The sequence below is a fragment of the Trichosurus vulpecula genome, chromosome 4, assembly GCF_011100635.1.
Source record: "Trichosurus vulpecula isolate mTriVul1 chromosome 4, mTriVul1.pri, whole genome shotgun sequence".
Taxonomy (NCBI): Eukaryota; Metazoa; Chordata; class Mammalia; order Diprotodontia; family Phalangeridae; genus Trichosurus; species Trichosurus vulpecula.
This window is the reverse complement of record NC_050576.1, coordinates 232635017-232660026: the sequence shown is the minus strand read 5'-3', so window position 1 is coordinate 232660026 and position 25010 is coordinate 232635017. Positions and strand designations below refer to the sequence as shown.

The 25010-nt window shown below is 43.0% G+C and overlaps 1 protein-coding gene across 2 annotated transcripts in view; it reads right to left on the bottom strand.

Moving 5' to 3' along the window:
- Positions 1 to 19499, bottom strand: part of SCHIP1 (schwannomin interacting protein 1) — a 79060-nt gene extending 59561 nt beyond the window's left edge. The window contains exon 1 of one of the 2 annotated variants that reach the window (XM_036755336.1): positions 19215 to 19499. In XM_036755336.1, coding sequence (XP_036611231.1) covers positions 19215 to 19244 — 30 coding nt within the window. In that variant the 5' untranslated portion in view covers positions 19245 to 19499. Of the gene's footprint in view, positions 1 to 1467; positions 1860 to 19214 lie in introns of those variants that run through there. The other variant, XM_036755335.1, reaches the window with a different exon arrangement.
- Between the last annotated feature and the right edge of the window lie 5511 nt (positions 19500 to 25010).

The window sequence follows — 25010 nt, the reverse complement described above, 5'->3', positions numbered from 1 at the left end:
CAGCAGCCAAGAGGTGTTCAGGTTTTGTGACTTGGGAACTTGTCACCCTTTCTTGGTCTCACGTTTCTCTTCCGTATAATGTACAATTGCCGTAGGCTCCATTCTGCTCTTAACAATCCATGCTTCTATCACACTCACTCCCTACTTGGAGCCCAGGAAAGAAGTGAGAATGAAGACTGCGATATTTTTCTTCTGGGCATTACTCTGTCCCAAACATTTTTTATATTTTCAAATAAAGGTTACTTAATATACATAAAAGAGACCTAAAAAAACCCACTCGCCTACAATTAGATTTACAACCTAGAAAAAAATCAGATTCTACAGACTCAGTTTAAAGGACCATGAAGTGTGGGCAGACAAAACCAGAAGACAAACACTTTCCTCTTTTCAGTATTCTAACCTTGAAGAGTAGCGCAACCCGCAAAATAAGAACATTTGGTTTCATTGCAGATCTTTGCAATATGTTCAACTGATGGAGGGGTAGTGAATAGAATCAGACAGACATGAGTTCAAGCCCTGCTTCTGACACATAGAAAACATGTGACTACAGGGTAAATCACTTAATATCTCAGTGGTGCAGACAAATCTCTGAGATTTTAGGTTAACAGGCTAGCAGTCTATTAGTACTTGTGAAGGGAGTCCCCATAAAATCAAATTTCAAATGCAAATGAGGAATTTATTCCATGAAAAGTCATTTCTGAACCTACTGGGGCAGGACTCCAATCCAACTGTATCCCTCACCCCACCCTGTGAACTATACTTGACTTCTGAAAAATTAGAAGGGGGAAAAGGGACGTGGCGAGTGCCTGTGGACAGACAAACCTATACTCGAAGCTGAATGTCATGACCTCAGCCATATAACTACAGCTATTTTTACTTAGGTCTGTTATTACCCAACAATTACCATATTTAAAGTTCCCTAAATATACAAGCTAACATTAGAAAGACTTAACTTGTCAATTATGCTCCCCATCCCCAAAAGGCCCCCGGCAACCCCCTTTCTGCAATAGTGACTGTCATATTCTTCACAATAAATATCACTTATCTCAAATACAGAAAAGGAAATTAAACTTTCCAGGATGAATTCACTGAAGGTAAAATTTGTCATAACATCTTATGAGAAACCATTGCTGATAAGGGCTTGGGTAACGTCTTCCAGACTTCCACTAAATGCCTGATGAGCCACTGAGACGGTGCCCCAACACGTATGATCTACTTTATTTTGTTGTAAAATGTAATGAAAAAAGTCTAGAAGCCGGAGAAAAAAGGCAGGTTTTCCCCCACCCCCATGCTCACCTGAGATCTAGGCATTTAATTCAATCATGAACTTCATTTAGCCTTTCTGGGTGTCACAGGTCAAGCTACTTACCAGGGAGCTCTTGGGGCACCATAAATTTTAGCTCTCTCTCAGCTAGGGGAAAACGTGCCACGGCAAAGAGTTCAATGAGCTCTTTTTCTGTCTCTTACCTTTTTATAATTCCCCTCTATGTCCATTGTGGACACTTTGCCAATGATGTCAGCCATTCCATCGCTGTCCAAATTCATTCTTTAATTCTTAAAAACGTCTCAGGAGAGAGAAAACCCCCAGTATCCCAAGAGTCTTATGGTTGTGCCCAGGGTCCAAGCATCTTTACGACTTTTCATCCTTTAAACATGAAGAATCAGGGGAAGGCTAAACCGTGGCCGGTGTCCTTGTGGTCGGGTCTACCAGGGACGCCACCCTGCACTGACTTCCCTGCCTGCGTCCCTCATGCTGGCATGGGGACAGCTGCCGGTCACCCGACACAGTTACAAGCTGACCTCTTCCTGACACCTGGGCCTGTTGAATGCCTGCTCTCGCCACCATCGGCTCTCACCTCCCTCTGAAGAAGTCAGCCCCTCCGAAGCACCTTCCCTGCCCCTGACGTAGGAAATGAGAGCTTTCTGGCTCGGGCCGGCTGACTCAACTCCTGAGTTCAACGCTATCTGTGGGTTGGAGCGAGAGAGCAAGTGTGCTCTGAACTGATGGCAGGGCAGGATAAAAATAGCCAGAAACTTGCCTGGCCGACTTCCCCTGTGTGGGGCGAGCCGGCAGGGTATCTTATGACAAACCAATGGGCATGAAGTCTGCAGGGTCGGGAGAGACAGGGACTACAACTTTTTCTACATCAAGCATCACGTTTCCAAATCAGACAGATGTCAACATCCCTCTCCCTCTGGCAGCCCAGAACAATTCCAACATGGATTTCTAGCAAAGAGAAGTCCTTCTCTGCTCCCAGAGCCAGAGCCTTATTTCACTAATAGAGTCAAGAGCTGGGGCAGGAGGGCAGGGGGCTGGGGAGGAGAGGGCGAAGAGTGGGCGGCTTTTCTTTCACATTCAGGCTGGCCCCGCCTTTTCACAATAGAGGCTTCATCTTGCTATGGCTCACTTGAACCTTTTCCCATGGCTTCCCACTGTTTACTGACTATATCCAGAGGAAAAGATCCCACAGCTGGAGGATGTTTTAGTGCAATAAGCAAACGAGACACACACACACACACACACACACCAAATAGCTACTAACATTCTTGAAAAATTCTTTCCTGTGTTTTAGGCTTGCCAGGATGCATAATATTGGGGGTGGGGGAAGGGGGAGGGGTTGGGCTGGCTGGTCTCTGAGGTCCCTGCCAGCTCTGTATCTCTGATCCGATTTCACTGGCCTGGCCTGTCACAAAGACCAGCTGCATGTAGGGATTTATGTCATCCAAATTACCTTGCATTTATTTTTATATAGCATGTATTTGCCTATATTTAATAAATGATTCTTGTTTGAGTTTTGATGGATTGATTTTAAGTGTCCACATTTTTCATGTGATAAAATGGAAACTCCTTGAGATCAGGGATGCTTTTACTCTTGCCTTTAAATCTCCGCTGCCTAACCAAGTGCCTGGCACACAGTGATGCTTAATAAATGCTTATTGGTTGATCTAAACAATGAGGCAAATTGGATGGGCATTGGGCAGGGTAGTTAATGGTAGGAAGGGCAGTGTCTCGGAGTTGGAGAGGTGCACAGTGGCCAGGTCAATAAGCACTAATCAGCTCCTTCTACTTGCCAGGCCACTGTGCTAACTGTTGGGGATATAAAGAAAGGCAAAAACCCCGTGCCCACCTTCAAGGGGCTCACCTAATAGGGGAGACAACATGTAAATGTCTATGCAAGAACAAGATATATAAAGAATAAGTTGGTTGCTAATCAACAGAGGGAAAGCACTAACATTTAGGAAGCTTGAGAAAAATTGTGGGCCATTGCAATAGACTGGGAATGAGGAGATGAAATCTCATTGCTGTATTTTGTTATGACCACTCTCTGCTTTTTCTTTTTCATTTGGCTATCTCTGCTCATTAACCAACAGAAACAGAGAACAGAGGTCTCTCAATAAAAAAAGAGAATCAATGGAGACATCCTCATTCAAATTCTTCGTCCAGGCCACTGTATGTTCCAATCAACAAAACAGAAGAAAAAATGGAAAAAAAAATCATACTGCCTCACTTTGACTCCCCTTTCTTTCCCCTCCCCAAATATCAAGAAAACAACAACCCTAAACATTTTATAAGATAAAACTAGTGGACATATATGGCATTTTAAGATTTCTAATGCACTTTGCATACAGTATCTCACTTGATCACAGATCTCAGTTCAACATGGAGGGAAATACACTTTGAATCCAAACCAAATAAAAGCTCAATCAATCCCCAGGGAGCCTCAGTCAGCCTCAGGAGGAAGAGGAAACAGAGATGGGTCACAGCGTAGGCTTAGAGCCAGAAGGGACCTCGGAGAGCAGTAGTCAGCTTTTTTTTATAGCTGAGGAAAATGAGTCCCTCAAGGTAAAGTGACTGACAAAGGTCAGAAAGACAGTGGGTGGACTGGGGGAGTCACCCTTCCTCTACCTTAGTCCATGCCAAGTCAACGTGCTTGGCATCTTGGTGGCTTCTGTACCAATATGGCAAAGGTAAAATTCTATCTCCTTTTCTCTTCTTCCTTCTTCCTTTCCTCCCCTCCCCTCGCCTCTCTTTTCTCTCCCCTTCCCTCTGTGTCTGTCTCTTACTCTCTTTCTTGGCATTGTCTTTTCTATGTCCATACTGTTTCCCCCCAATAGAATATAAGTTCCTTGAGGGCAGGCATTGCTTTCTTTTTTATCTTTCTATCCTTAGTGTCTGGCAAAGTAAGTGATTATTATATGTGTTTTCATGCACATCAACACATACCTACGTTAGCCAATGATTCTTTACCAGAGTTGATCGTAAGCAGGAAAACTGCTGGAATCAGATTTTCTTCCTATTCCCCTGGCCCAAGCATTAGTGCTTATCCTCAGGTTTTTTTTTAAATGAGGAATTCTGTTTTCATAGTAAAAGTACCACCAAGTGGAGAAGCACGATGCTTTCTTGGTTAAGTGCAGCTATGGGGAGCTGAGCTGTTCTGATCATTCCCAAGCATTACAAAGAACAAGATCATATTTGATATTTCTATACATAAAAGATGGCTTCCTCCTCACTCCCTTAATGTGAAAGGTCTGAAGGAGGAGGGAATCCTGTCTTGGTCTGAATAAAGGATAGGAGGTAGTTTTTTTTAAATCAAATTAGAATTAAATCCTAAAATGTCATACACACTTCTTGGAATCGATGGTTCTCAAATGTATTTAAACTTTAGAAGGACCAAATAGCTTTGGCAAGTCTTAAACTTGCAGGCCAAAATCAGAACTAGGTGGTAAAGAAGATAGAGAACCGGGAGTCAGGAAGGCTTGATTTCAAATCCAGCCTGAGACATAAATTAGCTGTGTTATCCTGGGCAAGGATACCCTCTGTTTGATTATATATTCATCCTTATTTAAAAAATGGGGATTAATAAGGGCACCTATCTCACAGGGCTGTTGTAAGAATCAAACGAAATAATATTGGTAAAGCTTGTTGCAAACCTTAAAGAGAAATAGAAATAGGAATAAATGCTAACTATTATCATAGGCACCTAGGAGGAGCAATGGATAGAATGTGGGGCAGGGAGTCAGGAAGACCTGAGTTTGAAACCTGCCTCAATTACTAGCTGTGTGACCTTGGACAAGTCACTTAACTGCTATCTGCCTCAATTTCCTAATCTGTAAAGGAGTATAGGAGAATCTACCTCAGGTTTGTTGTGAGGATCAGATGAGTGAACATGTGAATCACTTTGAAAATTTTAAAGCACTATATAATTGGTAGCTGTAATAATAATTGGGGCAACCAGGTAGTGCAGTGGGTAGAGTTCTGGGCCTGAAGTCTAGAAGATTTTTTCCCCACTCCACCATCTGACCTCCCTTTGAAGACTTCTAAAATTCACAACTTCCAAGGTAGCAAATTTGATATTTGACCAGCTCCAAGGCACAGTGGATAGAGTGCCAGCCTTGTAATCTGGAGGAGGTGAGTCCAAATCCAGCCTCAGACCCTGGGCGAGTAATTTGACTTCATTTGCCTCAGTTTCCTCATCTGTAAAATGAGCTGGAGAAGGAAATGGCTGACTGCTTCAGCATCTTTGCCAAGAAAACTCCAAATGGGGCCACAAAGAGTCAGACATGAGTGAAACAACTGAACACGACATAACATAAATCATTACCAGTTCCATGAGTGCTTTTCACACCAGCCATGAGCCAAGCTCTGGGTATACAAGCCCCAGAGCTTAACAACCTCTTCTCTCAAGGAACTTGCATATCACTAAGAAGCTTTTCTGATTGCTGTTCTCATCTCATCTTTCTTTTCCAGACTTAAAACAACAACAACCAGAAACCCCTTCATTTTCTTCAAAGATGCAGACACTTATATTGGAAGATTGCTAACCACCTCACTCCCCAGTCACATTCCTTTGAACATGGGCTAATTCATAGGTGTTGCTCAGAACCCAACCCAGCTGTCCTGCCTGATCTAACTGAGGGTGTGCTCTGTGGGGCTATGCCCTCCCTTGATCTAGGTGTTGCTCAACGGAGCTCACAATCACAATAGCTTTATTGGGGTTGTTGGCACACAATTGACTCATACCAAGCCTGTAGTCTCCCCCAAATAAAAATGAACAAAATTCCCAGTTCACTAAATGAACTTTAGATACAGTAGAAAAATATATTGCAAAAATAAAATTTTATTTGAAAAATACAACTTTTTACCAATGGTTGCTGACAAGTGATTATTCCACAGTATCCCTAAAATTTGCTTTCTTGGTCAAAGGGGACCCTAAAATGCTTACTTGCTTAGATTTGGGGGAATCCCTTTTCACAATGCACACACTCACTCATGAATTCAACATTCATTTCCGACTGAATGATTATTGTGTCCAGGAGATTGTGTCCAGTGGGCTCACTTCTTGGGAGGACTCTGGGGGGTAAGTTCTGGGAGAAAGTTTATATGCTGAAATGACTGATTATCTATTTATATATCCATCTATGTTTGTACATATATATGTACACACATGTATATATAAAACCTTAAATGTATGTTCATGTGTATGTATACACATACACACACATACATACACATTGAAAACCTGGACAAATACTTCTAAACTATGGTCATTAGTATTAGGAATGAACATCTTGACCTTACCACTTAATTTATTTATATATCACAAAATATTTTTGTTAAGTGTGGATAGTGGGGGAGATCGTGGTGTAGTTAAAAAGACCACTGAATTGGTTTGAATGCCAGCTCTGCCACCTACTTACCTGTTGACTTTGGGCAAATAACTTTATGTCTCTGTGCCTCAGTTTCCCCACTTTAAATTGATAGCATTGGAATAGATGACCTCTAAGATCCCTTCCAACTATAACACGATGGTCCCATAAACTACATTTCTGCCTTCCCATCCTGTTGGCCCAACCTTCTTCCCTTCACTGTTAATACCCCAATTCCATATGTTGTACAAGCTGACATTGGATCTGTATCTCTCCTTTTCAATAAACCACATCTCTAAAACGTCCATTTGAGCCCTGACTGCTGAAAAACAGATCAGTCATTTTCAGTTAAAATCCTTGGTTAGCTCAAAATGGAACGTATTACGGACACAGAAGTCAAGAAAAGTTGGAGATAATTTCTCTTCCACTGCAAAGTTTCAGTTAAGCAAAAATGTGGAAGACTGTAGTCTTGAGGGGTTGCTCTGGTATGAAGAGCTCAGAGGCAAGTGGGCCCTATCATACCATCTGTAGGGCCCTAAGAACCAACACCACAAACAGTTCTGCTAAACCTACATTTTCATTCAACTCATTTATTAATTAAGCCCCTATGCCGGGCACTCCCAAAAGAAGATAAAAATGAAAAATGAACTAGTCCCTGCCCTCAAAGAGTTTACATTCTACTGGGAGAATCTAATATATATACAGATAAGTCAAAAAGAGCAGATAAACAGAATAATACAATGACATTTCAAGAGGGAGAGACCATTAACCCCTAGAAGGAATCAAGAAAGGACTGAGGGAAGAGGTAGGAGGTGAGCTGTTTGTTTCCCCAATGGAGTATGGCCAAGCACACAGGCTGGCACACAGTAGGTGCTTAATTGATGCTTATTGATGGACTGATTGGTATGAGGGAAGCTAGGATCTCTGAGAGGCAGAGGTGAGGAGAGAGAACATTCTTGACAAGGAGGTCCATGTGTGCAAAGACACAAAGGTAGAGATGCCATGTTATATGTGCAGAACAACTCAAGTGACCAGAGAGATGGGAATGGAGGGTGCTTTAACATAATCCATGGTTGGAGAGCATTCTCCCAAGCCATGCCCTGGGCACTATCTCCTCCAGTGGTGCTAGTCCACCTTTCACCTCCATGGGGGACATATGTTCTAGAGCTTCCATAGATGTTCTTTTCCTAAAGTTATATGTTTTGTCAAAAGTTACAGTCTCCTTGGAAAGATCTTAGTTGCAGCTGCCATTTTTCCCTTCCGTGTATTTCCAGTTTTCTCCTTGGCCATAAAGGAGAAACATAAACAAGCAAACATTCAAATAAATAGATAGATGACAGATGTGGTGATACATATAGATGACATAAACCGATAGATGAAAGACGTGATGGTAGAGATAGATGAGAGAGAAAAAAGGAAGGAAGGAAGAAAAAAAGAAAACCAACAACTCAGCCAGGCTGGTCTCCTGTGAGGTTGAATCTTTGTCTGTGAAGCTGTGATCTCTTACCCTGTGGCTGAGCAAAAGGGGATTGTTTTACATGAGATTGTGAAGCTCCTCTTGCCCCCCAAAGCATCTGTGCAGGGATTTATTCCAATCCAGCTGTTGCATTTCTTTCTCTTCCCCCATCACCATCCTCTTGCAGGAGGAAGCAGGCAGATTCTTTAAAGTTTGGCTTCTGTTAGCATGGATGTTGTTGTTTTAATCACTGGGGTCTGAGTCCCGATCATGAGAGCCTAAGGACCTCTCTGAGTATGGCAAGGGAGTGGGCCGGCTGAATCCCTATCTCACATCTGGCTGGGAAACTAAGTCCGTTAGAAATTCTGTTTTGTTGATTTCAGCATATGTCTAGTTCATGATGTGTTGCTTGGTGCTAGACTATATACTTACTGTTATTTTTAAACCTGATCTTTGGGTTATAGCATGTGAATACATTTTTCAGCGTCTTATCACATGATTTTAAGTTTGGAAGTGGGAGAGACTTCAGGGCTATCTAGTCCAACCCTTCACTGGATAGATGGGAACCTGAAGCCTCAAGATGTTTAAATGTCTTGCCTAAGGTAACCCAGGTGACATATGGCTGATCCTGCATTCTATGCCAGATCCTGCAAGTGTGTCTTTTCCCAAAAGCAAGATGCTCACCTTCACGATTCCAAACAAGAAAAGAAGAATAAAGACTAATAGGTAGTTTCTACCTTATAAACTGTAAAAACCTGGAATATTTTTCCTTTTGTAAAATCAAAATTGAAATACAAATGTTACCTCTACAAAATAAAATGCAGAATGTTTTATTAGAACTTGTATTAAGAGTGTGTTATCACATGCACCATATGGGCCAATAACATGAAATATCATACAAGCAGGGCTCAAATAATATCATTAACTGGATCTGTGAAAACATGATGTTGGGTGACATGATGTAGTTAATTCCATGGAAACAATGCTATAAAATGGGTGAGAGGCCAGACAGAAGTTACCATTGGGCTTGGTTCTAACGTAATGAAGTCACTGAAAAACTTGGCAATCAATCTACCAAACAACTCATTTCCTAAGTGCCTGCCATGTGCCAGGCTCTAGAGATGCTAAGAAAAGAATAAAAGTGTCCATGGAGCTTACAGCCAATGGTGGAAGACAACTGACCAAGGAATGCACAAGTATATACCAGGGATAAGGACCTGACTGTGGTATCCAGAATTCCCAGGAGGGGAAACTCCCTCCACCAACTCAAGCCTTCTCTGCAACTTCTAGTCTCAGAGTTGTACACAACATTGAGAGAGTAAGCCATTTCCCCAAGTGATTTCACACAGTCACTATGTATCAGGAGTAGGACAACAGGGTGCCTTAAAGTCTGGACACATAGGAAAAATGCGTATTTTGAAATATTTGAAATATTAACAGACCTTTGCCCCCTTGACTTCTTTTTCTGGGGTATGCTAAAGGAGAAGGGGCACTCAATGAAAATCACAGATGCAACACACTTGATTGAACACATAAAGAGTGAAGATGCTAAAATTGACAGCAATGTGGAGTTATTGCATCGAGTTCACATGAATCTAGCAAAGCGAATCAACCTTTGCATCACAAATGATGGAAATCATATTGAAGATGTTGTTCATTAATATTCCAATTAAACAAAATGTCGAAAATTTCATTCATTCATTTCTTGAAAATATGCATTTTTGCCTATGTGTCCAGACTTTAGGAACACCCTGCAGAACTCAGATTTTGGGGGTTTGTCACTACCTCTTTCTATATGAAACAGTTACAGAATAAATACAAGGGAATTTGGGGTCAAAGCCCTAGTGTTTGGGCATATCAGGGAAAATCTCACTCAGAAGCCACTAAGCTTGAATGAAAACAACGGATTCTAAGAGGCAGAGGAAGGAGTGGCAGACACTGGGAGCATTCAGAGCAAAGCCTCAGAGGTGGGAGATGGTGTCTTTTGTGGGGGATGACAAAAATATCAGTTTGGATCAAAATATGTGTGTGTGTGTGTGTGTGTGTGTGTGTGTAAATAGGTTCTAAGTCTGGGATGGGAGGTTATAAAGGTCAAGATGTGAAGGACTTTAAATGCAGGATGTATTTAATGCATTTGATGCTAGAGTTCACAGGGAGCCATTGGCTTTTAGTGGGTAAACATTTTGTGAGGGAAGCCTACAATATGCCTTCACTATCAAGGAGGACTGTGGGAATAAAATGGGCAGGATCTGAAATCACTTGAATGCGATGCCTTCTGTGAACATCAGGATAACACAGATACATAGAAGATGGGCCTGAGAAATGAGCCATTTCGGGCTTGGCATCCCAAATATTCTCTCCCTCCCCTCCCCCACCTTTATTTTTAACCATTGCAGTTTGGGTATTCTTTTCATCGAGCAGCCAAAGGGACCTAGGGTGTCCTGCTCTAAATTAAACCGGTGTCATCACACTCGACCCAGTTTTCCCATCTGTGACCTAGTTTACAGACCTCCAATTCATTTGCTAAGTCTGAGCACAACATTTCAATCAGCAATTTAGAAAATGTTCAGTTCCTCCCCCTCCTCCCTGGGGGTTTGGTATTTCAGAGGGGGGTTAGTTGTTCATAGAATGTTAAAGTTGAAAGGGACCCTCGAGCCAGCCAGCCTGTTCCATTCCTCCTAAAGGAATTCATCCTACAACACCAGCACACAGTTATCCAAGGCCCTGCCTGAAACCTCCAGTGAGGGGAGTCCACTATCTCCTGGGGCAACTTTCACCTTTGGCCCCTAGGGCAGGTGGCTTTCAAGTACCTGAAGACGGTTAACGATTCTCCCTAAAGTCTCCTCTTTTCTGATCCCTTTGACAGATCCCCACATGAAATGGACTCAAGGCAGGCTTATCTGTCTTCACCTGGAAACTCCAGGCATCACAATATCCTTCCCAAACTGTGGTGCCCAGAATCCTCCGGGGGTATGGGGTCCGATCAGGGCAGAGACCTTCCTTGGACACTCTTGGAACATTCTGATGCTCTTGGGAAATTAAGTGAACCAAGTAAAGAAGCTTTGACAATAGCCAGAAATAGCTTTAGGAAAAAATATAATTAAGAAGGCCAGCACCCTGCTGGATGAATGACTGACTGACTAACGACATTAGCAAGGTCATCTAATCCGACCCCCTCATTTTATAAATGATGGACCTGAGGCCCAAAGTCCTGAGGATAGGAAGCAGTACAGTAAGGATTTGAACCTGGATTCTCCACCTGTAAATTCTGTGTCTTTTCCACCATGCCACACTGCCCAATTTGTACGTTGGCAAAAAGCCCTCCTTGGTGGATATCTACAAGCTTTTCAGGCAATTCATCGGTAAACCAGCTGATTGCCAACGTCCCAGTTTTGCTACAAAGCCTTACTGTCCTGCCTAGCTCCCTGGGACTGGGCCACGGACCAGAGCAGCTGAGGCCAGGAGAGTGCCCGGGGGCTGTTTCAGGAGCATCTCTCTGGGTGGGGTTTGGAATTCCAAGCAGCCCCTTCCCAGCAGAGCAGAGCTGGCCTCCTGGAGCCGGGTAAACACCCAGAAGAGAGAAAAGGCAGGGTCGCAGCCCATTCCCAACACTCACTCTGCCATTAGCCAAGGGCTAGTTCTGTGCCAGAATGATGTGGGTGTTTAAAACAACAATAAACAACAACAATCATGGCTGGGGGTATGGGGGAAGGGATAGCGTTAGAGAATGATTTCAAAACACATGTATCCAGACCCAACTTTGGGAAAATGAAAGATTTCTTAAAAATGCAAAATATACCCTTCCCCCCATGCTTCCGGGTTGATGTTATTTTTCTAAGGTTGCGGAGATCCTTTGGAAGAGATAGCCTCTTTAAAGGTGCCAAGATGGATTCTGAGGACAATGCTCTTCCCTGAAGAGATTGGCTCCATTCCAAGAGTGGAGGATGGAGGTCGATGGCTCCATCTCTTAACACAGCTCCAACCGTAAACGACATGGCCCTCAATAACCTCCTCATCTCTAATACATTCCTAAGGGGTGGGGGAGGGGAAATAAGGAGTGAGTCTGTTTGAGCCAGCCCCCAAACCCAATGAGTCAGGCAGGGGCTCTCAAATCCTCTGAATCACCCAGATCACAGTGTGCTCCCCTCAACAATACAAGTTACAGAACTGTGCTGGAAGCCAAGAGAGGACTGTCTCCTCTATTCTCAGCGCCAACACCTGAGCACAGGTTTGAACAATCTCTCTTTAGGCTTTTGTGACAATAATAACATTTATATTTTGATTTAGGTTTTGCAAAGCCCTTTTCCTCTGTTCTCTCATTTAATCCACACAACAGCCCTGTAAGATCTATGCTTTACAGATGAGGAAACTGAGGCGGAAAAGGATTGAGTGACTTGCCTGGGGTCACACAGCAGGTATGTGTGGGAGACAGGTCCTGTGCTCCATGCACTGAGCCACCCACCTTGCTGTCAAGGCAGTCTCTTTACAGGTCTTCTGACCACACCGCTCTTCTCTTTCTAATCTATTCTTCATGCAGCTGCCATTAAAGTAATCTTTGCAGTTAGCTAGGTAGTTTCTTGTCATGGCATCCTTTTGACAAAAAACCAAACAAACCAATGAAGAACCAGCAGTGGCTCCCTATTGCCCCAAAGCAAAGTTCAAATCCCACCCCCACCCCCCCAGCCTTGGAAGCCCTCCATAATCTGGTCCTGCCTCACCCTTCCAGCTGTAATTCCTATTTCTCCCTTGATCGAATGCTTCTGTCCCTTCCCTCACCCATGCTTAGTTAGGATCCCTTTTCTTCTATTTCTGCACCTTAGAATTATAAAGCTGGGGCTGTAAGAGGTCTTAGAAAGCTTCTCATTCAACTCCTTCACTTTATAAATGAGGAAATACAGTGACTTGTCCAAGGTCCCACAGATACCCCTAGCAAACATCAGAGCCAGAGCCTCTGATTCCAAAGCTATTGCTCTTCTGAAATCCCCGGTCATCCCGCAAAGTTCATTTAAAATGCTGCCTTCTCCAGGAAGTCTCCTTGGATGCCCTGGCTCAGGAATCACTTCCCCCAGTCCCAGCCAGCCTGAAGCTTATGATCTTATGCCCTCACATAGTGCTTTGTTTTGAACTCTCTACTAGATTAATCATGAAGTAATGTATATTACTATTATTATATACTTGCCTTGCTCCTTCTGTCTTCCTCTCTTCCTTTTCAGCTCCCTATTATGGGTTGTCTTATCCCATTAGAATATAAGATTTTTGAGGGGGTGGACTGTCTTGCTTAAATTTGTATACATAGCACTTAGCAAAGTACCTGGTACATAGTAAATATGCAGTATTTCTCTCTCTTCTTCTCTCTCTCATCCATCTAAACTAGACAATAAACCTCATATGGAGAAGGAGATGGTTCCTCATCTACACTTACTATTTCCCCCAGTGCCTAGCATAGTCTCTTGCTTGCATTAAGTTCACCCTGGGTACTGAGGCTTAGTGGCTAACATGGCCAACCTCAGCCTTGAACTGCAATCAGTTAACCAACAAGCATTTATTAAGCACCTGCTGTATGCTGGAGCTACACTCAGTGCTTGAGATAAACAGTCCCTGGCCTCAAGGAACAGATTCCTCCGGAGGAGATACTATACAGACTAGACAGGAGATTAGTCTGGATGGGAATCCACTGGATTCCTTCCCCACCAAACCTCTATAACCATTAGACTTTCCACCCTACCAAGGCCTCCCTGGCAACGAATACCTCCCTGGCATCTCCCTTCTTTATTTCTGCAGCTGCCACCTTCTTTTTTCCTGCCTACACTGTGGTTAGACCCTTATTACTCTGTGGCTCTCCTCCAACTTTGCCTCCCACTCCCTTCCAACAGGGAGGGGTAATGTTCTACCCTGCATTGAAGTGATTCCCTAGTGGGCCTTGGCCTCCCCCACCTGTATATATTGGCATATGCCATTCTCTTCACCTAGAACACTTGGATCCCCCAGCCTGAAGACATGTGTCCTTCCTCTGAACAACTATATCATTTGGTCTGTGTTCTTCTCGTGGCATTTATCAGATCCTTCTTTCTGTTAAAGGCGTTTAGCCCCTTGCCTCATCTTTGTTGCTAGATAGTAAGTAAGCTCCAAGGACCAGGCTTTCTACAGCTTTGAATCTTCATGGTGTCCTACAAATACTTAAGAAATATTTACTGAATGAATGAATTGATCGACCAATAATTTTGTGCTCCACATGGACAGGCCCTGTAAGGGATGTGAAAATGCAGAAAGCAAGCAGTCCTGAAGAGATGACAAATCTGATATCAGATGACTTAAACCCCTCCAACCACTCTGCATTCATTTATAAAGAAATGCTGTCAGCTCATCCAATCTAAGACTTCCAGTGGTCCAAGAAATGGCCTGTGAGTCTGGTGAAAAGTCACAAGGCCTCTGAGTCCCAGGCCCACATTTCCCAGACACTTCTGTAATGAGCTAGAGGTGATGCCAAGCAGGGGCTGTCTTTCCCTTCCCTATCCCAGGCTGCCCAGATCCCACCCCCAACCCTCCTAACAATAAACCCTTTCCTCTTCCTTCCTGGCTGAATGGTATTGTCCCCCACATCACTCCCATTTCCAGGAGGAACCCAGAATCCCCATCCTGCTCCAACCCTTCCCTACTTTCCAATGGCAGGTCAGTCCCCTGTATGCTCCCAGTCCTGCTGGGAGTGGTTGCCTAGGCACGCTCTAGGAACCCTTGGGCCTTCTCACTTGCCCCTCCAACACACCAAAAGAACCTCTGGGCCTTTCTTACCTCTCTTTAGTTGAACCCCCACCTCCCTCCAAATGAGTTGTCTTCCTCATTAGAGTGTAAATTCCTTGAGAACAGAGACTGTCTCACTTTTCCATTTGTATTCCTAGTTCTTAAAAATGCTTTAAATGTTTACTCTGTTGAAAATTCTCCCCAGATCTAAAAACATTAATGTTTTTATGTTGACTATTTTTAAAATATTTAAAATTTTTTTTGTTTTTAAATTAATAAGTAACTTGCCTGGCATCTGCTTAGTATGTCAGATCCAAAGTTCCTCTTCCTTTTACAATTTATTTTATATCCATCAATTAAAAATATTTAAGGTGTTTTTTTTTCAAATATGTAGATATTTGCCTTTAGAGAAACAGATACTCCATTTTGAGGTACCTGGTCTTTTTTGCTGTTGTTGAACATTTGAATACCACTGGCACTGTTAACTGCTTTCTGGACACATAGAAAGCATTTAATAAATTCTTTTTTGTTAATTTATCCACTCATTCATTCATCACAGAAGGGGTGCACAGGTAACATTTGCTTTGAGCCCATTTTAAATTGGGCTGCTTCCTGGGCTAGGTCTCACAGCCAATGTTTAATCTTTCAGGAACAGGGAGGCGGAGAAAGGGTAAGAAAGATCCTCTTCTGGATCTCTTAAGTTTTACTAATTAAATATTTCAGAACATAAAGATGTGCTAAAACAAATAATCATATATATATAATACATATATAATACATATATTATATATATGTATACACACACACACACACACACACACATATATATATAAAATGGATTTAGTACAATAGGAAAAAATTCTGGATTTGTAACCAGGGCACCTGGGCTTGACATGTGACCTACTACAGATCTGCTATCTGTGTGACCTTGGACAAGTTACACGATGAACTTCAGTTTCATTTAAAAAAGGGGGTGATGGTGGAGGTCTAGATGATCTTTGAGGCCCCAAGTTGCTCTAAGTCTGATCTCAGTAAAACGGACACATAAAAACCAACCTCCACAACAGGCCATTTGCCATTTCTCACATTCTAGGGTGGAGCTCCTACATCAATGAGCATGTTCATATCTCCCGACAGGATCAAAACAAGACTAACACAAGGAAAATAACCTATTGAATATGTTTATAGTGAGTGTTAACAGCTGCTGGCTTCCTGAGGGACTTGAGAAGAGAAAGTTTTGCATTAAGGATAGATGTTCTCCCTTTATTTCTGTCATTTGAGTGTGGCCACAAATACCTTGAGAAGACAGCTCTGAAAATGATCTTGCCCATAGTCGAGCATGCTGGGCTTGAAGCTAGGAGACTCAAGTTGGAGCCTCCATTCTGTTACTTAAAAGATGTGTGCCTTTCATCTTTGTAGTCCTCAGTTTACCCATCTGTCAAATGAGAGTAATATTACTGAGACTACAACTTGATTGAGACAGAAGAACTGGAAATGCGCTGGAAAGAAATGTGAATTATTGATACTAATACTAGTGAAAGGGTTTTTATTTTTAAACCAAGGGATCTGACAGTCTTTTATTTTTAGAAAGATTAAAGCCCACATGAAAACCATCTGATCCAACATACATCAATGAAGCGCCTACTGAATTTAACATGGTAGAATCAAAGACCAAACAGAACTTGTTACTGTCCTCAAGAAGCTTATAGTCTACTGGTTGAGAATCAGCATGGAAATAGATAAATATACGCATAAAAACTTGAGGAGGGATAACTAGAGTGCTGTTAATTTGGGGGAGGATGAGGAATGTATTCTAGCATTCCTATAGGAGATGGCACATGAGCTAAGTCTTGAAAGAAGCTAAGGATTCTGAGAAGGCAATGAAGGCTTGGGAGGGAGGGATTGTCTCTGCAAAGAAACAGAGTTAAGAGTCAGAAAGCAGAGGTCAGGCCATGGGCAGTTTCACTGGAATGCCGAGTTCAGGAAGGGGAGTAATGTAAAACCAGCAGAGTTTCTGAAAGGCACCAAACTGCTGATCTCCCAGCTGACTAAGGCAACCTCACCTGGCCTCACCCTCTCCCCTTGGAGCCAAAGGCTTAGGAAAACAACCCTTCCTCAAACCCGGTCATCCACGGCCTCTGGTTTGATGGTAAGGCCTGGAGTTTTGACATGAGTTTGTATTTTCCTTCAAGGCTAATAAGCTTCCCCCCCTACCCCGCCCCACACCCTGCTCCATGTACCCAAACAGCAGAGTGGTTTTTAAAAGAAACTCCCCTTGCATGACTGTTCAAACTGAAGAACATCATTAAGATGCAGAATCTAATGTCCGTCCTCTTCGTAATGACCCACTTATGCATTTATTTTTCTTGGGAAGGGCTGAGCGGCACTATTAAAGGGACCGTGTTAATGGCCAAGCTGGAGTTCTTTAAGACTAAAGCCATTAGGATGGTCTAATCACTTCCCGTCACTCAGCCCTGCTGCCCAAGAAGAACAATGGGCATGCGCTCCCACTAACCCCACAACTCCCAGTGGTGGGTCTGGAGGAACCACCATTGCCATTAGGACGTTACAAATCAATAAATCAACTCAACCAGCATTTATTTACTAAGAACTGTGCCAAGCACTGTGATGGGCAGAGGGGATTGAAAGGCGAAACAGACCTTGTCTTCAAGGGGCATGTGGTATAGCAGTGAGTCCAATCCCGTTACAGAGGCTTGTGACCTTGGGCAATTCACTTAAATCTCCCTGGGCTTCAGTTTCCTCATCTGTAAAATGGGTGGCCTCTGACGACTATTCTAGCTCTTGAGTTATGTTCCTATCATCTTCCAAATTGGAAACGATGCTAAATTAGCATCACTATTTTTAGAAACTAGCAGCCACACATTTCTCCAATGCCTCAAGGTTTACAAAGGGTTTATTTCTAACAGCTTTGTGAGGTGGGCTGTATTATGACTCCTGTTTTATTGATAAGGAAACTGAGTTCAGAGACTTGTCCTTAGTCACAGGATGACTAGGGGGTAGTGGCAGAATTTGAACCCGGGTTCTCCCTGATTTCAAGCTCAGTGCTCTTCTCCATTATGTGATCCCTACACAGTGAAAATGGAGAAAATGTATTTCCTATGGCAAGGATATGATTGTAAACCCAGGCGTTTCAGCCTCACCCTCTTTGGGGATCCCTCTCTCCCTCCCACTCCCATCCTAGTCAACGAATGCATGAAAAATGTAACTTAACCTCACAAAATCCCAAATGCTAGAACCATCACTCCGAAGATAGAATAGCTTTCTTCATCTCCGCGATCTCCACAGAGGGGAGGACCCCCTGCCACACAGCTTGTCAAACGCCCCTTCTGCACCTGAAACCCCATCTCCTGAGAGAAACACCTGCTCGTCTCAAGTAACAGGTCCCACGGAAGACAGCACAGCCCAAGTTATGGAATTACACACTTCAGTGTCTGGGTAACACTCTGTCAACTGAAATCATACCCCCACCAATCAACTGCCAGCGCCTGCCTGGCAGTTTGGCCAGCTGTTTAATGCCACCATTAGAAAAATAAAAATAAAACCCCAGCTTAGCCTGTTATTTGTAATCACTGCACTGTTCAGGCTACCGTAAGAATCCAGGAAACCCAGAAGGAATGGCTAAGAACTGAGCTTTACAAAATAGACTGACTCCAACTAGTTTCATAACTCCAGACATGAAGCTAACATGGGCACCAGCCGCGGATCTACTGAAAAAAAAAAAAAAAAGGGCTAGTTTGCGGAGGGTTCTGAAGCCTGAGATTTTCCTGCTACGTTTATTCCTGTTTCAAGGCGACATCCTTGTTTAAAAAATAAAAGGAGCCCAGAAAAACACCCAGATGCAACTTGAGACAAGTACAAGAACGTAGAATGCAAAGCAGGGATCATTTTGTAAATGCCTAGTTTCAATGATTGGCCCCTCTCCCCGTAAGCAGCAAAGATTTGACTAAAAACGTGGGGTGGGGGGTGGGAGGGTGGACCCATTCCCACGCTGAGCCCAGGAGGGGAAGGCCACACATTTTGGCGTTATATAATGCCGATCAGAATATTTTTCCTTCTGTATCCCCTTCCCTGAAATTCAATTACATTTAAAGCTCCCCCCCTCCCCCAGGCACATAGAATGTGCAGAAACCGATTACCTCTATGGATTTCACAAACACTTTAAAGGCCAAAGAAGCAGTATTTTCTGCTACATTACTCCCAGAAAACCTAATTACAATTCAGAGGTTGTTATGCTAGAAGGGAGGAAGCAGGGGACTGCAAAATCCCTGGGAAAACGGTGAAAACTGGGCAACCTGCTGCTTTGGAAAAAGGCAGGCAGGCCTGTCTTCCCAGAGGATGCTTGCCCTCTTACCTGATACGAGCAGTTTTCCTGGTGTACCATCTCAGCGCATCATAGAGGGCAGACGCCAAAGCGGAGGAAGGGCTTCGGAAGCTGGGGAGTGAGTGAGAGCGCTGAGCATCCACTGCAGGGGAGGACGGAGGAGAGGGAGCGAGCCTTCCAGCAGGTTAAAATGGATGCTGTTTCTGCCGCTCAGACTGCCGCAATGGTCTTGCTGCCTGCCTGCCTATCTGCCTGCCTTCCCCAAGAGCTGAGCTCGAGCCGAGCCGAGCGGAGCCGAGCCGAGGCGAGGCACTCTCCCCGGGAAACCAGCAACGAGGCTTTAATAACATGAGCCAGGGCTGTGCTGGGGGAGGGGGCTCACTCATCACTGGCACAATCAGCCAATTATATTATAGGCACAAAGAAAAGGATCAGGCCCGGGCTGCTGTGACCTTCGGGAGCTTTATGAAGGCAGCCAACTAATGTGGAAATGTGCTAGTCCTCATTAAAAGGAAGAAAAAAAGGCCAAATCCAAAAGACATCCATAGGAACCTCCCTGTTGTCACTGACCACTCTGACCTGCGATATCATCCTACAGGAAAGAAACAGTTGTCCATAATATGTCATTCATAAAAAGATGCATCAAAAAAGATTTTTTTTAAAGTTTTAGCATATGGGGGAAAAAATCCATTCTGGATTTGGTCCCGCAGAGATAAGTATTATGGGGAGCCGCGTTTTAAAAACTGCTGTAAGCTCTTTCAAAGCCAAGAGCTATGATGTCTGTACTCATAAAATACTATTTTGCAATTTATTAAATTCCTGCTTGCATTTGGGCTTTTGTTTTTATAACAGTAAATAGCTACTGGGCTTTCCTTACCCAAATTACAGTGGTAATTATTCCATTGGATGAAAATAACTGTAGTTCGTTCATTTTTCAATATGCAAATTCTTCTAACTCAAGCTTTGGGGGGACTACAGCTTTTTCAATCTCTGTTTGCTCATTTGGAAACTGGAAAATGCCATATGAGGAACCATGTTTCTCTGGACCTTGACACCGATTACAATTATACCTAAAAGAAAGCTTCAATATTGGGAGCCAATGACTAAGGCCGAGTGATCTGGGCCTTTCCCCAGGGCACTGAATTTAGAGGGAACTCACACCATTTGCCATCTTTCCATAGCTAGAAACAATAGGGCTTGGCATCTAGTTAATAAGAGTAATTAGTGAAGATGGGAAGTCCCTCCCCTGTCCTGCCCAGCCCTCCTTATTGGCCTCTTATTGCCCCTGCAAAACATATGCTCTCATGATCCAGACAGCCATAAAAGGCAATACAAGTTTTTCACATTTCCACAATATAAATGTGGAAATATACACTATGTCTGACACCCCACCCCCTCCACAAAGAGAGTCAATTTCTAAAACATTTTAATCCCATTTCTTTGATATAGGAAACAACTAGACCTAAAATCTTCTGAGGCTGAGAAAAGAACAGTTAGGTGATATTTTTTTCTTGAAAAATGAAGGTAAATTAAAAGAGAAAATTCTTCAATTTTCTCATAGTTCCAAAGACATTTCCTTGGTTGAACTTTATTTACAGTGTTGACCCATAGTAGGTGCTCAGTTTTTTTTGGACTGATTGATTAAAAGACTCCCCGTCCCCCCATTCTTCAAAAGGGATATTCTCCAAAAATGTCCATTCCCAATGACCTATCTTACTGTCAAGAGAAACCAAAGGACTGAGAAAAGCTATACCTTCCTCAGTTGGCTGCTGGTGGAGACAAAGCTCTCCTTTGTCTCTACAATAAAATCAGCATGTTTGACAAGTTTCCATATTGACCAATCTGACAGATTGGTATGAATTCATGCTAGGAATTTCTGTTAATGTTTTTAATTTTAAAACAATTTTCTAAGCTTCCCTGAAAGGAAACATAAATTTGCAGTGAAACTCAGATAGAGATGGAGGCATAGATACACCAAATCACCAGTGCTCAAACAAATTAGTAAACCTTTTTTTGGTGCATCTGGGTCTCCATTCTGATTTTGAACATTCCACCTGCATTTGGCCACAGTTCACCACTGACTGCTGGCCAGCGAAGAGGTCTTAAAATGAGCCTGGGAAAGGAAAAAATCTTCTTCTTACAAGATGTCCCAAATGTCCCCCGCCCAGAAAATCTCCTCCCCCTCCAAAAAAAAATGATCCTCCAGACATTCTTGGTCCATCTCCCTCCATGCCTACATCTGTCCAGTTGCAACAGGGCACAGAGAAAAAAAAGAGAATATCAGATGAGTAGCCCATGGAAAACAAGGACCATTGAGATTTTGATTCAATTCCACAAACATTTATTATGTTAGGTTCCCACTGTGGTCAGGGCATGCTCTAAAGGCAGTCATGGCTCAGTGGACCTCAGAGGCCCCAGGAAGGCCTGGGTTCAAGATTTTCCACTGATACATACTGGCTGTGTGATGTTGGACAAGTCATATAACCTCTGGGTGCCCCAGACAACTCTCCAAGACTCTACATTGGCAAGCAAGTGCAACTTCCATTCCTGGAGGGAGTGAATTCACAGGGAGTTCTCTGGATGGATGAAATCACAGATATAGTCCAAAAATAAGTTAGGACATGGGGCCATCTGTAAGGGATCCATAGATGAAATCAGGTATAGAAGATATGTATGGAAAATGGACTTGCCATACTTGCTTCTATCAATACCAACTGTTGACCAATTGCCCTTGATAGGCACCTAAGTCCCAGAGATCCCCTCCCCCATCCCTTCAGTTTTGCTTCTGACCCAGCCCCTACAGTCCCTAGTCCTGAACCCTTGTAGAGGTGACCTGGATTCCCTGCCTTCAGTCAAGTGACCAACTAGCATTTATTAAGCACCTACTATGTGCCAGGCACTGTAGTAAGAGCTGGGGATACAAAGAGAGACAAAAGGCAGTCCCTGCCCTCTGGGAGCCCTCCACATCAGCCACTGCTATTGAAGGCCAGGAAAAAAAAAGTCCTCATTAACAAAGTCCTTGGCACTGTCAGATGACTCAGCTGATAGGGTCTTATCAGCAGAAGTGACAATAATGAAGATGTATTAGCAACTGCTTTGTCACTGAACCCTGAGGACCACTGTGGCCTTCCCATCTGATTTACTGGGGAAGCCCTCTTTCTCTCCCTCCCCACCTTGGTATGTATATTTAAATACACACAACATATATATGTATAAATATATATATATACACATACATACACATACATATACATATACACATACTGAATACACACATAACATGGGTATATAATATATTATAGACACACATACTTGTATGTATACATGTGCATATACAAAATGCATTTATACAACACACATATATACACAAATACAAGTGTATATATGTGTGTGTACACACATGATCACATTCGTGTTTGTGTCATCTCCGCCATTAGAATGTGAAGTCCTTGAGAGCATGGATTTTTAAAAATAGGTCCCCAGTGTTTAAAACATGCTTTTTCATTCATTCATTCATTCATTTGTTCGTTCATTCATTCACTCATAGTACCTGCCTACAATGAACTTGAAGGGAATACAATTGTTAGAGAAAAGAGAGACACTTGACCAATCCCATCTTTCTCATATTAACTGCCATAAGAGACTAGATGATAAATGGTGGCCTGTTGTCCCTTTCTACTTTGATGGGGACTAGACCCGCCATTTTTCATTAATACAGAGAATTTCTGAATAAGAAAACTCCTTTTCCCAATGATGAATGGCACCTTCTCAGTAATTTTTGGTCTTAGGGAACTGCCTAGACCGAGCACTGAGAGAGGTTATGTGACTTGCCCAGGGTCATATAGCCATCAGGGGTCAGAGGTGGGACTGACATGGGACTTCCTGACTCCACAGCCTACTCACTCTCTACATAATGATGATATGTTGTCTCTATTCCACTTAAACACCTTAATATGGGTTCTAGACTAGGAAATTCTAAGTGTGCCTAAGAACAGCTGTTCAAAGAAGGGAAACAGCCCATTCTTAGAGTCAATAAGAAGTTACTCAGGATCCTCAGAGTTGGAAGGGACCTCAAAAGACATATAGCCTTGACCTCTCATGCTCCAGGTGAGGAAGCTGAGGCCCAGAGGTGACGGACTTCACCCAGGCAGTAACAGAAGGAGGATTTGAATGGGGGTCCTTGGTCTCCAGACCTAGCACTCAATACTTAATGAAGGTACTGCTGTTGTTCATGCAGGCTCTGATCCCTCCAAATGCCAGCAGATGGTCTTCATGAGTTGCTATAGCTGAAAAAGGCCGTCACTTGGTGACCACGCTTGTGGTGATAAACTTCTCTGGTCCTAATGAGGCTTGTCCTTAGACAACAAGGCACACCCACAGTCTGGCTCTAAGCCCATGTGTCTTCAGTGACTTCAGGTTGGCAGGACCTACCAGAGCTGCTGTTTAGCTGGCATTACCTTGGTGAAATCTCACAGCACCCTTATACTATATTGAGACACTGGAATAGGTCTTTAATTAATCAAATGCAGCAAAAATTGCTTGATTGATACATATGATACCATTCCCAAACTCCTTATATCTTCACCATCAAAATCTATCCAGTGGTCACTCAGGTCACCACAGATTAAACCCCATGGCTTTAGCCCCACCAGCAGAGAGCACTTTACTTGCATTCAGGAGGTCCTGGATTCAAATCCTGCCCTTGAGCAAGTCACCATCTCTACAGGCCTTAGGTTTCTCATCAGTAATATGAGGGGGTTGGACTTAGGGCCTCTGAGGTGCCGTTTTAAAATTTGTGACCCTGTGATCTGTGAGCATGGCCTGTATTATGTAAATGGTTTCAAATTTAAAAAAAAAATCATTATTTTTATTGTTGTCTTTTTAAAAAAAAACATTATTACTACAGTCCCATAAGCTGTCCCCACTACCAAACCCTTCTTTTTAAGAAAATGTGAAGGGAAGTGGACAGTATCACTTCCCATAATGGTAGACATGCTCTCTGGCTCCCTCCTTTGGGGACATGTGTGGCCTCTTACTAAGGGACATGCAGCGATCAGCCACTCCTAAATGGTTCCTTGCCCCTTGTATCTAAGGTTGGGCATGTCTTTTAACAAGGGGCCAGGGCTATATGCTTGCCTAGCTCTATGGGAAATGTCCTAGTCAGCTTCCACTTCAAAAGAAATGTCCTGCCTGACCATGTATATAGCATTCCCACATCCATAGACCCCACCCCTCAGAGAAGAAGAAAGAGGGCAAGAAGCTTCTCCAAGAGGCTCCCTACTCTCCATCCCCACCCCACTGAAGGAGGAGGGCACTTGTATACATTACATAAGTTCTTGAAGACATTTATCATGAGTCACGGCCATAAGCCTCAAGGTTCCCCCACTGTTCACACTTGCTAGTCTATGAATAGTGGAGGTGACTCAGAAACTGCTTGGGAGAGAACAGATTTCTGAAGATTGTAGCCCAAATCTTGTCAAAAAACACTTCAAGGTGTAAACAAGATTAAAAAAAGAAGTTCTCAAACTTCCTTCCTTTTATAGTCATTCATCGAAAAGGACTTTGTGCAATAACTTACCCTGTGGTTTGCTAATGCAGAAAACTTTGGAAGGGAAACCAGATGTTGGAAGAATATTTAAGCCAGAAGTACTTGCCAAAGTAACACTAGACGGTATTTTTAACTAAGTGAAATATATCAACGAAAATTTACTTTGGTTGTTAAGGAGCAAACTCTCACAAGCATTTGGATGAGTTTTTTTGTTTTGGGTTTTTTTTTAATAGTTACCTTCCCTTTGAGGCAACAGGGGAAGGATAGAATTTTAGAGC